Below are 17,086 nucleotides of genomic sequence, written 5' to 3'. Positions count from 1 at the left end.
AAATTCAAAATTTCAAATTCAGTTTCACTTTTTTATTTCCCACAAGTTTTCACCACATATTCCCTTCAACCTCATTTACACTTTATATCTCCAATTACTGTAAAAATAACTAATTCAAAAAATTTCAAATATTTTTTAAATTTTTAAGTGCTTTTCATATTTTTTTGGCGACATTATAAAGGAATATTAACGTATTTTAGGTGTAATAGTTTGTTAAATAGTTAGGATAGCATGTCGATAAGTTAGTTTTCCTCCATATAATAGATTAAAAACATTATTACGAAAATGACAAATAAAATATTGCGTTAAACATGACAACAGAATCCCCGTAAAGAAATATTGAATTAGTAAAAATGCATATGGTATTAACAACAGCCTGTTTAAAGAACGTTGAAAGAAACAGTAAAAGTAATAACATAGAACCGTTGTATTCCAGTAATCTCTGACCGTGAACCTATTCATTTTGTAATTTCCATCTTACTTATCAAAACCAATAAATTATAAAGTCTGTATCTGTAGCTTTAACTAGTTATAGAGGTATGTTTCATAAATATTAGAAAATTGCGGCTAGTGGGTAAATGATACATTTCTCTACATATGTTAACAGAACAATTTTTTAGTTTCAATAGATGAGTACTATAGAATTTTATGACACCCTTTTCCAAACATCGTGCCCTATTCAAATTTAAGGGATTTTGAATTCTGGGATACAAGATTTCTATTAAATTTATCTAACACAAAGGCACAACAAATAAATATAAAAAAAATAACTTTAATACCACAAATGTTTAAAAACATTTACGATTTACAAGCACACAAGCATAGACTTTAAGCATATTTCCTACACAAGCATTTTATAGAATTAGTAATAGAATACAAGAATAACGATTTACGATGGTGGATGTCTTTTATGCCTACTTATTGTTTTGATGTTCAGGTATAGTGTATAAATTAACTTACTTATATAACCTAAAAATTTCGTTTAATATTGGCGAAACTGGAGAAGTCATATAATGACTATAAAATCTAGTAAAACGTTTTCCACTTGCTAAATTCTACAGCAAACGTTTGTGATCGTTTAAGTTTCAAGCATTACACAAATTAATCCTATCAAGTTTATGGTAATTCCAGTGTAAGCTGACTACGCTGTCAGTAATGCTTTAACTAGGCCACGAATCAGGGTTTGAAAACATGGATGCGTTTGGTACTTCACTTAAAATAAACTGAAATCATATAAATAGAGCCAATTACTGATTATTAGCCTTAACTTGGACCATACATTTTATTTTTTTATGTAGGACATTGTATGTTCCTTTTCCACACTCACAGGAGGTCAAGATGTCCGAGATAGTTTCATGTAGATTACCTAATATTAACCTAGTTATTAATTGCACTGCAGGTGGTCAATATTCAATCAAAGTCAATACAATCAAGAACCTCTGCTCAATTATACTAAAGTGCTTTATGATTTCTAAAAGTATATTCTTTATTTACTTATTGACATACTTGACTTAGGTTTATATATATTTGTTTTTGTTCTCGTTGAATTTAGCCGAAAAAGAAGTGGCAGCCCTAACAAACGTATCACATGTAACCATAATATTACGTTTTTTTATTAAATAGAGTGGATTTTTTAGATTTTTCCACAGACTTCACAAACAAGCCTATACAAATAACGGTTGTACTTTCTATAAAATATGTAAATTTCCTTAAACTTTCACAACCAACTTCAGGTTTTCTGTAAAGAAAAGAAAGACATTCAGTTTTATTTACTGAAATGCACATATAAATGTGTGACCAGCACAGCTTCTAATGTACAGGAATATCGGAACTACGCTTTCAGTTCAACCTAATTCTTTGAAACTTATATATGTAAAAAAAATGTTTACAGTAATATGTTACAATATCAGCGCAAATAGAAGGTTTATTACGACTGCCGCTCAAGAAAAAGTTAACCAGATTATAAAGAACATTTTGGTGCAAAATGTGAATGTTTCCACTTGGGAAAAAGGTTTGTTTTCAAATAAACTCATAAACCTACTTCTTTCATATCTATCAAAATTAGAAAAAGATGGTAAAGGCATATGTAGAAATAGTGTCCTCCTAAAGAAGATAATGTAACAGTCCACACCAGTCTCTGTTACTGATGCTGGCTAGCTCAGGGGAAAGGGGGTAAGTTGTTCCAAGTCCTAGGCGAAGTCCACAACAACGACGAAAAATGTTCAATATTTATTTTTGGGGCGCCACCTTGTTTTGGAAGGAGACTCCAGGGACTGTAACAAGGAACCAGTCCTTTCCAGGTTCCGGGACTTCACCAGGGTAAGCAGGTGTAGGGACCCAAGAGAATTACCAAAGGTCGATTAATCGTTTACAATAAACGTTAAATTTAATTGTGAGAATAAGAATATATTTCTAAATTTAGTAAGTAGGAAAATGTTTGGCGTGACTCAAACTATATTAATGTAACTATAATTATTGAATCCTTAGCTTTCCTTGGATCTTAGTAGAGTACTTTATAATAAAAGTATAGGAAAATTATGGTTAAGCTGTGAAGACGGGAAAACTCAAGACTACAGAACTTTACAGACTCGAGTTTAATGCAATAATTCCCGTACAGGGCAAAACGTATCCCATATTATTTTATAACAGTTACGGCCAGTATTGCCTCTAATCTGCGTTACAGTGAAACAAAACAACTAGATATAACCAAGACTATTACTGATATAACCACACAGACTTAGATAAGATATCTTGAGATAATTAAACCCTTCTTACAATACAGATATATAATTAAACATTTAACATAAACCAACTTAACTACCTAAAGACAGTAAAAGAGTAATAATTGATGCAACTCTTATTTCTGGAGTCCCAGGCGCTGAGTATCCTTCGAAAGGTATATCGAGAGGAATGGTCCCAGTCCTCGGAGAGGAATATTGTATACCTGAGAGATCACCAGAAAATTTGTAAGTCACTCACCAGAAGACGACAAGTCCACGCCCGGTAACTTCAACGAAGTCGACCGAACCGAGAGGAAGCACAACGACCGCGGGTGAACCGGATGTGCGGTACGGTAGTGTCGGTCGGTACGGCGGGGCAGACGAACAGGCAGTTGCCGGCAACAGCAACTCGGAGAGCGCAGCAACAGTGGGGCTAACAGACTTATCCTCAGTCCAGTAGCCACGATCAGCTCCAGGGAATAAAAACCCTGCACAATGTACAAAGATGATAGCCCAGCTCTTAAAATTACTTCACATACAACGTATTCAAAGTTTTAACGACACTGAATAATAAATACAATAACGAAAGCACCATAACGAATAATAATTCAAGACAACAGTAAAAGACATATTTGTAAAAGTAACTGTCACAGCATCTTCACGGGATTGCAACATCAATTACAGTTACTAAAAGGTACAAGTGTCATAGCGGAAATAGTTTTGTGACTAAAATGGAGTGCTTTTTGGACTCAATTGCTTTTAGTATTTACTAAGTTTAGCATTATTACTGCCTGTATTATTAATTATTTTCAAAGAAACAGTTTTATTAAAATAATAATCAATCACACATTGCACAGTGCAATACCAATACTAGATACTAAAGATTATATAGGTATATATTATTTTATAGGAAAAATTACTATGTTTACTGAGCGAGCAAACATTAAATTTAGTTACATAGAAAATAAGCTTAGAGTACACAACTATTATTTACAAATATTTTTCATGGTGACCCATAGACTTGTGACATGACGACATTGTTTTACAAGACATAAAAATTATAAATTGGTTTAATCAAATTAGCATTCATAATTATTTAATTAATTAGGCTGTAATTCCAAGTTGTTTTATAGTTTATCTTGTTTAACATCTACTGTACTACAACCGTTAAATACATTACATTAATTTAACACAACACTCTGAATAGGTTTCCTAATCCTCCTGTTACAATTATCGTATAACTAAAATTACTTAATTAATTTATCCCAACCAAGGATAACTTAACGAAAGTTCTCTATATTTGAAACAAGTAGTGAACTATATATCTACTTTCATCTGAATATTTACCTAAGTTGCACACTGTACTTGAACATGACTATACTTTAAATGTATTATTAAATAAGAGTTTGTATTGTATACTACTAATTTAGATTGCATGTATATTAAACATAAAACAGATTTAGTTTTAATTATTTATTTGTAATTAATATATAATTTATTAGGGTAGACAAACATTTTTGTAAGTATCATGACTGATTAATTGTATTCATTATTATTTCTTTATAACATTTTAATCGGAGTGTATACTAGAAGTACAAATGAATTATTACAACAGTGATGAATTATTTTTAACCTACTGAAGTAGGGCAGTTACATGAAGTAATGGGAGGCTTCCAGTAAAGTAATACAATTACATGAAAAAAACTATCTTTTCTACATTTTGGCGATCGACATAAAATTATCTAATATTTATTAGGCTTTACATTGCTTAGGCCACAATGGAAAATATTATAACATCCTTCATTAGCAAGGTAACGTACATTATAATTAATAATTTACATACAGAAATCAAACAGTCCTATTATATAAATGGGTTTTTTACACCTTTATGAAATTATTGTGATATATTTTGTGAATATATAGTTATCTTTTCCAGACATGAAAATATTTTCGGCAACGCCACGAGGTGACGCTTCGGCGTGACTACGGCCAATCGACCCTTTACTCAAAATATTACTGATACTTTAATTATGGTTGGGGCTTGAATTTATAAAATCGGTAATGGATATTCTGTCCATGATTATACATATTATTAATAAGGACACCTGCTTACCTCTAAAATGTTCTTCTGAAAACCAAAGTAATCCACTGTAGTGTAGAGGGTTCATTTAGTGTCCGATGTCGTATCATCAATGTCCAGAAGCCACTAGAATGTTCCTTACTGGTAAGCATGTCCCAAACAGGGATGTCGCTATCAATCTATCAATGTCAATATCACTATCAACAGCCTGCCCTACCGGTAAACAGCTGTTGACCTACTGTTAGCAGTAGCCGATGTCCTTCACTCGCTAAAATGAATTTCTCCTGCGCCCTTATGGTAGGTTAGGCAAAATGCAACACTTCCAGGCTTGAGTATTTCGTCCAAACGTTAAAGGCTAGCTCTTTAACTTGATATTCTAATGAGTGATCAAGCTCATTTGGGGACATATACTAAATCAAGTAGAAAGCATGTTACAAATACCCCCCCACCAGAAGAAAATTTCCCAAATTTTCTCCGACTAGTTGTTGTAGGGCTTAAGGTCGGCTACATGCCAATTTCCTATTGACTTTCCATGAAGATCTTGTAGATTGTAAACCAAAGGAGAAATCTTTTGTGCAAATGACATATGGGCCTACAAATCTTGGTGTTAATTTGGCAGAAATGAAGTTAACCGCATCAGACTGAGTAAAGTTCTTCTTCCATACCAGGCTATTAATTCGGTAGGTCTGGGGGCGTCTTCTAAGATTGTAGTGACGGGCATTGGTACGGTGCACCTCTTTCAGCTTCTCAGACACTTCTCGATGTATCGCCTGAAGTTCTTTTAGTTTATCACTGTACTCCTTGCAATCTCCAACCGAAGACAGTTGGTCCTCAGATTGTAAAACATCAAATCCGGAGCCAGCAACCGTGAGTTCACGTCCAAAGACGAGAAGATTTGGGGTATAACCAGTAGACTCATGGACTGAAGATCTCAGAGCAAATCCCAATTGAGCTATATTCTGGTCCCAATTCCTATGGTGGTCTCCTACATAAGCCCGAATCATAGTGATAACTGTCTTATTGGTTCTCTCCGTAGGATTGGCTTGGGGATGGCGACTAGCATTAAACATGATTTTCACCTTATACTGCTGTGCAAGTTTCTTGACTGGACTCCCAATAAATTCGGAACCGTTGTCACATATTATATATTTTGGCACTCCAAAAACTAAAAAAAACCTTCCTCTAAATGTCTGGCAACTGACGCCGCGGTAGTAGCTCTTAAAGGTTTCAACACAGCAAATTTTGTAAATGAATCAGTGACAATGAGAAGATATTTATTTCCTTTTAGCGAACGGGGAAAAGGGCCCATCAAATCTGCCGAAATCATCTTCCACGGTTCTTGCATCCCACGATATTCTCCCATTAACCCTGCCGGTTTTTGGTTATCATATTTTGTACTTTGACAAATTTTACATTTTGAAATATACGACGCCACATCCTTCCTCATTTTTTGGCCAATAATATTTCTGCTGCATTCTCTTGTACGTCTTCAAAACTCCCTGATGTCCTGAGGTTGGGGCATCATGGCATTCTTCTATAGCTCGACGTCGAATGTCCTTGGGTAATACCAATTTCCACTTGGATTCTTCTGTAGATAAGGCTGATAGGTCATCAATCTTCTTCCACAGCTGGTTTTCTTGAACACTCCACTGGCTGTAAGCTGCAGGGTTCTTAATCACCTTTTTCCTCAGGTTAAGATACCACCGATCGCTAATATCTACTGACACTATCACTGCACAAGTCGCCGTATTTTCCATATTCAAACCTGTAGAACGAGACAGCAAATCGGGAACAACATTTTCCTTTCCTTTCCGATGGACCAATTGGAAGTCATACACTTGTAACCGAAGAGCCCACCTTGCCAAGCGTCCTTGAGGGTCTTTAAGGTTATTCAACCACAGAAGACTATGATGGTCCGTGATTACGGTAAACTTAGTGCCTTCAATGTATCGTCTATACCGTTCAACTGCCCAAATGACAGCTAAGCACTCTCTTTCAGTGGCTGAGTACTTTGGTTCTTGCTGTGAAAGTGTCCGACTACCATACGCAATAACAACTTCACCTCTCTCATCTGACTGACTCAAAACTGCACCTAAACCAATTCCTGAAGCGTCACACGAAATTGTGAATGGCTTGGTGAAGTCTGGGCATGACAGAATAGGGGCGGTAACTAAACATGACTTAATCTCCTGGAAAGCCTCTTGAGCTTCCTGAGTCCATTCAAATGATTTCCATTTCTTGATCAGAGAGTTCGAAGGATAGAGTCTTGTCGCAAAATCTGGTATAAAAAGCCGATACCATGACACAGTGCCGCAAAAGCGTCTCACCTCTTTTTCATTGCGTGGAACAGGAATGTCAACAATAGCTTTGACCTTATCAGGGTCAACACGGAGTCCTTTCTCGCTTACCATGTAACCTAAATACCTTAGCTCCGGAATGCAGAATTTGCACTTCTCTCTATTAAGAGTCAATTTTGCGGCCTTAATTCTACGAAAAATCTCTGACAGTATCTCGATATGCTTCTGAAAGTTGGACGTAACCACAATCACATCATCAAGGTAAACAAACACATGAGGCTCAAAATCTGGTCCTAAGACACCATCAACAAACCGCTGCCAAGTAGCTGGAGCGTTACTCAATCCAAAAGGCATGGTTACAAATTGAAACAAACCCCGTCCAGGAATAGTAAACGCGGTTTTCTCCTTACTGGCAGGATCCAACGGAATTTGCCAATATGCGCTCTTTATATCCAAACTTGAAAGATACCGGGCGTCTCTAAGCCGGTCGAGAATACTAGTAACTTGTGGGAGTGGGTAAGCATCTTTCTTTGTCACCATATTGACTCTCCGAAAATCTACACAAAACCTTTTGGTACCATCTGGCTTATCTAGCAGAAGGATTGGTGAAGACCATTCACTATGTGAAGGCTCGATGACCCCAAGCTCTAACATTCTATCTAGCTCCTCATCCACTAATTTCTGTCGAGCGGGAGATATTGGGTAGTATTGCTGCTTAATTGCAGGAGCATTACCAGTATCTATCACGTGCTTCAATTTGTCTGTACGTCCTAGAGTATTAAGTTCATCCTGGAAATGTTGGTCGATCAAATTGTGAAGTTTTCGTTTTTCTTCTTGCGTCAAATGCTCCTCTGATTTGATACCCTCAATAGAACAGCAATGGACTCTGGAATTTTTCGGGGCAAAATCCCATTTTCTGGTGATGTACATCAGCTACAATGTGCATACAGTCCCAAAAATCAATACCCAGAATCAAAGCTTGCTGTAGTGAAGAAACCACTAAAACATTCAAAGTTTCCGTTTTCCCTTTCAAGGTAATAGGAAGATTAAGAATACCATCAACTTTATGCCGTTTTGAATCAGCTGTCTCAACACATTTGCCATCACTGCTACGTAGTCTAGCCGGAAATTTGTCTAATATCCATAGACCTTCTTTGCCCAAAGTTGTTTGGGATGCACCTGAATCCAACAAAGCCTTAATTTCTTTTCCGAACACTCGGACGGTTAGGTAAGGTCGTCTTGGGTCGCTCACAGAGCGGTCAAGTACATAGGATACAGGCCTGCAGTCCAAATTTGAATTTTGTAGTCTCGAAATTAGCAAAACCAATGTTCAGGGAGTCAGTTACTTTTGGTGCACTTGACTCCCTGCGCTGCCCGTTTTTTGGCCCACACTTGGGACAGTTAGTCTTCAACATCTCGGGAGCACCACAGCCAAAACAAAAACGTTTACGTTCTTTACGACAATTAGAAAATCTGTGGCCAGATTCTCCCGCAAATTCCAACAAGAAACAGAAGGAGTGGGTGAGGAATTTCTGAACTGGGCGCTTTTGCGACTTTTTACAAGTGGAAGAGAGATCGTTTCCTATGAGGCTCAAAATACGCTAAAATCTGGTTCCAAAGCTACATTTTGGTGTGGAGGTGGTCTACGAAGAGATCTTAAACGGCCCCGCTTCCACTTTTCTTCCTAAACATCGAAGATCTTCCAAAGACTTTATGTCAAATAAGGCCAGACGGTCTTGAAGTTGAGGATGTAGATTGTGCATTATTAACTTAAGCCTGGTTGGTTCTGGAACACTGGAAGCCAACCTACCATACAGACCTTCCATGGCAGCAATAAACAGATCTATCGACTCGTTATCCCCTTGCACCCTAGTAAAAATTTCCTGTTGTAACTGAAAGTCACAATCAGGGGCCTGGAACACAATACGCATTTCTTTGCACAGCTCCTCCCAAGATGAAATTCTTGACTGAGTTGATCTATACCAAATCAGTGCAGAACCACTGAATAGGTCCACTGCAGAATTAAACAACTCCTGAGGTGTAACTCCTCTAGCTCTCCTGAGCTCCTCGACTCTTTCTAAAAATGCTCCAATACTCTGCCCTGGTGAGTTGTCAAACTGTATACCCCATTTATACACAGGAACTGACTTGCTTCGAGAACTACTGATATCACGAGACTCCTGAAAAGGAACTTGATCAGTTGAATACCCAGCCCTGCTTCGATCTATCACTGTCTCGGGAAGTAGGCCTAATGGAAGATATTGTGTTTTTCGAACATTTATATCATCCGAAGCAATAGCTTTTCCAACCTCAGATGTCTCAACAGATTTCTTAGTCTTCTGTGTTACTTTTGATGAGTCCTGGTAGGTAGAAGGAATGTTTCTGAGGGGCCGTACTGATAAAAGAATCAATAAAAGTCTTTGTTTTCACAAGCAACTCAGATTTCCGCTGTACCGGTTCAATATCAGTAGAGGCAGTATCAGGAATTCTCTCAACACGGTAGTAAAAATGCCACAACCTTGCAGAAAGCCGTTGGAACTCATTGTCCGCGCGATTTCCATCATAATCAGAAACCAAAGATGACAAGTCAGACAACTTAGCCTCACACTCTTCTAATTCTGTCTCCACATCCAAATTATTTACAACCGCCGCATCCGCTGGAACATTCGTAGATTGACAATGTGACAAGCGCTTCCTTAACTCTCCTGTCGAACCTTCTGAAGAAACACCCCTGATTTTCAGTTCATATTCCACCTCAGATTTTCTTAAGTGATACGCACTCATCGTGATGCAAGAAACCAAGTTAAACAGCGAAACAGACAAGTTCATCCACCCAGTTCAAAAAATGTTCATAAACAATAGCCAAAACGATCAAGGACACAAACAAATAAAATTTACATCACAGACACGTACATAAAATTCAACATAAATATTTCCAAAAAAAGTTCATATAAAAGTTCACATCATATAAAGAATCTTTAAAGAAGTAAGTTACTTTTAAATTTCAGTACTTGGATCAAAATATAATTCCCAAGCTATCCTCAAAATATTTAACTGATGTCTTCAAAGTTCCGGACACGTTTTCTTAAAACGCCCTTATTTCTACACTACTTGAAAGGAACACAGGCCCCACGTTCGGACGTCATTTGTAACAGTCCACACCAGTCTCTGTTACTGATGCTGGCCAACTCAGGGGAAAGGGGGGTAAGTTGTTCCAAGTCCTAGGCGAAGTCCACAACAACGACGAAAAAATGTTCAATATTTATTTTGGGGCGCCACCTTGTTTTGTAAGGAGACTCCAGGGACTGTAACAAGGAACCAGTCCTTTCCAGGTTCCGGGACTTCACCAGGGTAAGCAGGTGTAGGGACCCAAGAGAATTACCAAAGGTCGATGAACCGTTTACAATAAACGTTAAATTTAGTTGTGAGAATAAGAATATATTTCTAAATTTAGTAAGTAGGAAAATGTTTGGCGTGACTCAAACTATATTAATGTAACTATATTATTGAATCCTTAGCTTTCCTTGGATCTTAGTAGAGTACTTTATAATAAAAGTATAGGAAAATTATGGTTAAGCTGTGAAGACGGGAAAACTCAAGACTACAGAACTTTACAGACTCGAGTTTATTGCAATAATTCCCGTATAGGGCAAAACGTATCCCATATTATTTCATAACAGTTACGGCCAGTATTGCCTCTAATCTGCGTTACAGTGAAACAAAACAACTAGATATAACCAAGACTATTACTGATATAACCACACAGACTTAGATAAGATATCTTAAGATAATTAAACCCTTCTTACAATACAGATATATAATTAAACATTTAACATAAACCAACTTAACTACCTAAAGACAGTAAAAGAGTAATAATTGATGCAACTCTTATTTCTGGAGTCCCAGGCGCTGAGTATCCTTCGAAAGGTATATCGAGAGGAATGGTCCCAGTCTCGGAGAGGAATATTGTATACCTGAGAGATCACCAGAAAATTTGTAAGTCACTCACCAGAAGACGACAAGTCCACGCCCGGTAACTTCAACGAAGTCGACCGAACCGAGAGGAAGCACACGACCGCGGGTGAACCGGTAGTGTCGGTCGGTACGGCGGGGCAGACGAACAGGCAGTTGCCGGCAACAGCAACTCGGAGAGCGCAGCAACAGTGGGGCTAACAGACTTATCCTCAGTCCAGTAGCCACGATCAGCTCCAGGGAATAAAAAACCCTGCACAATGTACAAAGATGACAGCCCAGCTCTTAAAATTACTTCACATACAACGTATTCAAAGTTTTAACGACACTGAATAATAAATACAATAACGAAAGCACCATAAACGAATAATAATTCAAGACAACAGTAAAAGACATATTTGTAAAAGTAACTGTCACAGCATCTTCACGGGATTGCAACATCAATTACAGTTACTAAAAGGTACAAGTGTCATAGCGGAAATAGTTTTGTGACTAAAATGGAGTGCTTTTTGGACTCAATTGCTTTTAGTAATTTACTAAGTTTAGCATTATTACTGCCTGTATTATTAATTATTTTCAAAGAAACAGTTTTATTAAAATAATAATCAATCACACATTGCACAGTGCAATACCAATACTAGATACTAAAGGATTATATAGGTATATATTATTTTATAGGAAAAATTACTATGTTACTGAGCGAGCAAACATTAAATTTAGTTACATAGAAAATAAGCTTAGAGTACACAACTATTATTTACAAATATTTTTCATGGTGACCCATAGACTTGTGACATGACGACATTGTTTTACAAGACATAAAAATTATAAATTGGTTTAATCAAATTAGCATTCATAATTATTTAATTAATTAGGCTGTAATTCCAAGTTGTTTTATAGTTTATCTTGTTTAACATCTACTGTACTACAACCGTTAAATACATTATATTAATTTAACACAACACTCTGAATAGGTTTCCTAATCCTCCTGTTACAATTATCGTATAACTAAAATTACTTAATTAATTTATCCCAACCAAGGATAACTTAATGAAAGTTCTCTATATTTGAAACAAGTAGTGAACTATATATCTACTTTCATCTGAATATTTACCTAAGTTGCACACTGTACTTGAACATGACTATACTTTAAATGTATTATTAAATAAGAGTTTGTATTGTAAACTACTAATTTAGATTGCATGTATATTAAACATAAAACAGATTTAGTTTTAATTATTTATTTGTAATTAATATATAATTTATTAGGGTAGACAAACATTTTTGTAAGTATCATGACTGATTAATTGTATTCATTATTATTTCTTTATAAACATTTTAATCGGAGTGGTATACTAGAAGTACAAATGAATTATTACAACAGTGATGAATTATTTTTAACCTACTGAAGTAGGGCAGTTACATGAAGTATTGGGAGGCTTCCAGTAAAGTAATACAATTACATGAACAAAACTATCTTTTCTACATTTTGGCGATCGATATAAAATTATCTAATATTTATTAGGCTTTACATTGCTTAGGCCACAATGGGAAAATATTATAACATCCTTCATTAGCAAGGTAACGTACATAATCATTAATAATTTACATACAGAAATCAACAATCCTATTTTATAAATGGGTTTTTACACTGCGATGTTATTTTCGGGGCAAGCGAAAATATTCGCAACTTGCCAGATAGCCAGTCGAGCTGGGTTAGAAATTTCCAGGGTTCGAAAATTTCATACAACTATTATTTATTGTTAGGAGTCGAATCAGAGGGCCCTGCGGAAGAAATTGATACTTCCAAAATAATGTTGGGCTTACTTCATCACGCCAACTCCAATAAAATTTTGAAGAAGTAAAAATAAAAAAATATTTTGCTCAGAAAAATAAAAATTTCTTGTTCTAACGAAAAGTTATTGTTCAAGTGAGTTCGATTTTCGAAAACAACTGTATTGTTTATTAATACGTCGGTCAGTGAGGAATTACAAGTAAGCTGAGTAGTCGCCACTGATAACTTGGTCGGGGAGTCGTATACAGTAATTATTGTAAGAGCCCGGGGTTGGAATAATTAATCGGTTAAATAATGATGGTTAGTAGAAGCAAAATACAAAATCAAAGCAAAATATGAATAGCAATGGCAAACAAAAGCAATATTCAAATAACACCAATAGCAAATATACAATCTTATAAATTAAAGATTAGCCATGCACCAATATCACAGTGCAACTACTATATACATAAAGCAAGCACTAACCATTAACAAACAATATTTCTACGGGATGCAAAAGCTAGATGAATTTATAATATAAAAATAGACTAAACTGTATTTTTTCTCTAGGCAAGTGTATAGCTCCAAAAATAAAATATCGAGTTTACTTTCTCAGGCATATAAATTTTGAAAAATAAAAACAAAATAATCACTTATAACACACCATGCAGAATTACCCTACCATATGGAAGCTAAGATAAAGGTAAATGATTTAAACCATGCAATAAGGCTACTAAGCTAAATTACTATAAATATTAGGGCTCTATGAATATCAAAGAAAATTGAACACTCACCCTATCTGCACAGTTCACCAGAAAAATAAACTAAAATATCGTTAAATAAATATTTTGATGGAGGTTATCGGGTGAGGGTGTCAGGACGTTCGCAAAAATAAAAAGAAAGGGTTGCGAGTCCCGAAATAGATAAAGGAGAAAAATAAAGGTAATCACTTACAAAGATATAAATAATTAATAAAATGAAAATTAGATTGAACTTCAATAAGAAAGAAAATATTTCCGAGTAGATTAGAGATTCGCCAAGAAATGTGATGATAATCAGACAACAGAATGATGGTCGAGAAAAACTTTATACCTAATATAAAAATTTACATCGATTGAACATAAGATTTAGTTTATGAGGACGGGGTCGGTGGGAAGAAAGTATTTATAAAAGGAAGTCGTGGGTATAGGATGCCAGTACTATCGCCGGAAAGAAAGCAGTGGTAAGGCGAGTCCCGACTGTTATAATTTTTTTCGGGTAGGAGATAATTGGTAGGAAAGTTCGTAAAGGAAACTCGGGATGAGGTGTCAGATCGATCGCCAGGAAAAGAAATGCGAGATCTGAAAAATTTAGAAAGGAAAATTTTATCACAGTATTTAAAAATTTAGTCGAAATGACAAAAAAATATAATCTGATTAATTGGAATTCAAAATATAAGTTAAATTGAAGAAAAGAATAACTTTAGTAATTCTAGTTGAAAAAGTAATTAAAGTTTGAGTAAATTTAGAAAGTCAAATATATTCTATTTAAATTTATTGATACCCTTAAATATCAAATAAATTATTAAGAGTATATTTAAAATCAAACAATTATCTTATCAAAATAAATCTATAACCATCAAACATTAATAATATATTTCAGATCGATTAATTTTCATAAATGATAAATAAAATATTAAATTCTGTTTCACATAAAAAAATTTTTGAAGAATTGTTGATGGCGGAGATAAAACACTTTAGTAAGGAACAGGGTCGTTGTTCCTTACCTGGTGCTGGATATTGGCGGCGGGCGTCGAGTCGCGATGTAGTCGTTTAGCGAGCGGGGTCGGGGGAAGGGTCGAAGTAGTGGTGAGCAGCGGTCGTCGGCGGTGTCGCGGTCACTGGCTGTCTCCCCGTGTCTTCAATCGGCCGTCATTATATAGGTTCGCGCGATCGCGGGGGTGGGGGAAGCCTTCTCCTCTCGCCGTGATCGGAGGGGAAGCGGCGATATCCGTGCGGGCACGGACCTGTCAGATAGCGTCTGACTCATCGTCAGTAAAATAATTATTTCGCTCCTTTTTATGATAATTCTAAAGCCCAAGTCGTTATTCGTAATATTAAAAAAAATTGTCTGTTCTAATTTTTTCAATTTTACTAATGAATATTTTTAATTTAAATTTAATTTTGTATGTTAAAAAAATAACATGTTACACCCCATTTGTACTTCGGGAAACAAAAAAAAAGAAGAAAAAAGTTAAATGTGGTATTTGTATATAGATAAACAAAAAAAGTTACCGTAGTTAACCTCCTCTTGTATTCGTTTTGAAAGTTTCTGAAATGAAATGAAACAAACTAAAGACTCTTTTCGTACGAAATTAATGTTTTAATCAACAAATAAAATAAAATGATAACATAGTCTGGTAAGAAAATATAACTAAAAACAAATTGCAATCTGCATAACCAAAAAAAAATTATTTAACATAACTAAAATTTACACTAAAATATATTACGGGCACAGTCTTTCACAATACATGTAATGGCTAGAAAACAAAATCAGATCTCGCTTTACTAATAAAAATAAACAAAAATCGAACTCGAAAATATAAAATCTCTAAGGGAAGGATATTAGACACGCCGGGTACAGGAGAGTGGCAGTCTTACAAGGAAGAATTTGGGATAGAAAGGTGATTTGTTGTAGGAATACTAGTCTACTAAAGCAACTCTTGGCGCCAAAAAAAAACACATCGGGCAACCAAGAAATCATACAATAATATAGGTTAGTAGAAAGGAAATTATGGGCACACAACAGGGCAACAGGAATCTAGTGTGCCTCCAAGGAAGAGTATGCCTTCAGATCCTTCGTATGGGCTCGGCCTACGTCTTTTCCTTAGAGATCTCGAAGTTAGAATATATTCCATCCTATTTTTCTATATAGGATGTATGGTCCTTCAAACCTTGGTGCCAATTTTCCTGCTATATTCTCAGCCGCTGCGGAAAGTGTATGGCTGCGCCTCAAAACTCGTTGACCTATTACAAAACTGTTATCTCTTCTTCTGAGGTTATAGTACTGGGCTTGGCGACTGTGTGCTCTTTCCATATTCACCTTACATTTTTCCCTTAATTTTAGCATGAAGTTCATTCGAGATTCATGTATATCGATTTCGCTAGGTTTTAACAGCACCTTGAGTGGCATTCTCTAATACCTGACCGTAGATACAGTTTGGAGTTTTAAGTTCTCTGCCAAAATTGAGCATGGCCGGAGTAAATTTTGTTGATTCGCTACAACATGTATTCAACGCAAATCTAAATTCATTTAAATGTTGATCCCAACTACGATGATCATTTCGCACGAACTGAGAAATCATAGTTTTTAATACGCGGTTCGTTCGCTCTGTTGGATTACTCTGCGGACTATAAGGTGCGGTTGTTTCGTGAATTATTCCCCAATCACTTGTAAGTTTTTGGAAGATTTTCGAGAGGTACTGCGTTCCGTTATCTGTCAGTACTACTTCTGGAGCACCATATCGCATCAATATAAGGTCTTCGAACTTTTCTGCCACCTTCTTAGCAGTTGCTGATGGTAATGCCACAATTTCTACCCATTTGGTAAAGGTATCTTGGAACACCAGGATAAATCTGTTTCCTTTACGAGATCGAGGTAAAGGTCCCATCAGATCGCTGGTTACTGTGAACCAAGGTCCTTGGGGGCGTCTGAAATGCATTTTACCCACCGGTTTACATTGTTCCACCTTGTATCTCTGGCAAGTGTCGCAATTTTTTACGTATTTTCGAATATCGTTTCTCCATCCAGGCCAAAAGTATCTGGCACTGATTTTCTGAATCGTTTTGTTTACACCTAAATGGCCAGCTGTTGTGCTGTCATGATTTTCTCTCAGTACATCGGATTTTAGAGAATCTGGTACGCAAAGTTTCCAATTTGTTTTTGGGTCGGTAGATGATTTATCGATTTTTCGGTATAGTTTATTTCCTCGAATGGTGTAATCTGCATATTTATTCGGACTTGCAGATACCTTCCGAAGCATTTTCGAGTGCCAATCGGGCATAAGTTCGCCTGAAGCTGTTTTCTAGCCTTGGTTCCTTGGTTTTGAGCGATAGTTGCCTCCGAGAGTTATTCGAACTCTCGTTGGCGGTGCTACAACCAACGGTTGAACCGACTACAGGATCACAGCTTGACGTGTCGATCGGATACCGGGAGAGTGCGTCTGCTACTCGGTTCAGGACTCCCTTGCGGTATTGGACTTCGA

General features: G+C 36.2%; 1 protein-coding gene across 1 annotated transcript; it reads right to left on the bottom strand.

Moving 5' to 3' along the window:
- Positions 1 to 5,294: 5,294 nt before the first annotated feature.
- On the bottom strand, positions 5,295 to 5,804 carry LOC124365392. The gene has a single exon (XM_046821369.1). It carries the CDS (start codon positions 5,802 to 5,804, stop codon positions 5,295 to 5,297), a length of 510 nt encoding a protein of 169 aa, XP_046677325.1.
- Positions 5,805 to 17,086: the final 11,282 nt, after the last annotated feature.

The sequence above is a fragment of the Homalodisca vitripennis genome, chromosome 6, assembly GCF_021130785.1.
Source record: "Homalodisca vitripennis isolate AUS2020 chromosome 6, UT_GWSS_2.1, whole genome shotgun sequence".
NCBI classification, from domain to species: Eukaryota; Metazoa; Arthropoda; class Insecta; order Hemiptera; family Cicadellidae; genus Homalodisca; species Homalodisca vitripennis.
This window is presented reverse-complemented; position numbering and strand designations above follow the sequence as displayed.

Bases quoted from the DNA above. Each gene is read 5' to 3' on its own strand.
- LOC124365392 (XM_046821369.1), bottom strand. From the start codon at position 5,804: ATGATTCGGGCTTATGTAGGAGACCACCATAGGAATTGGGACCAGAAT.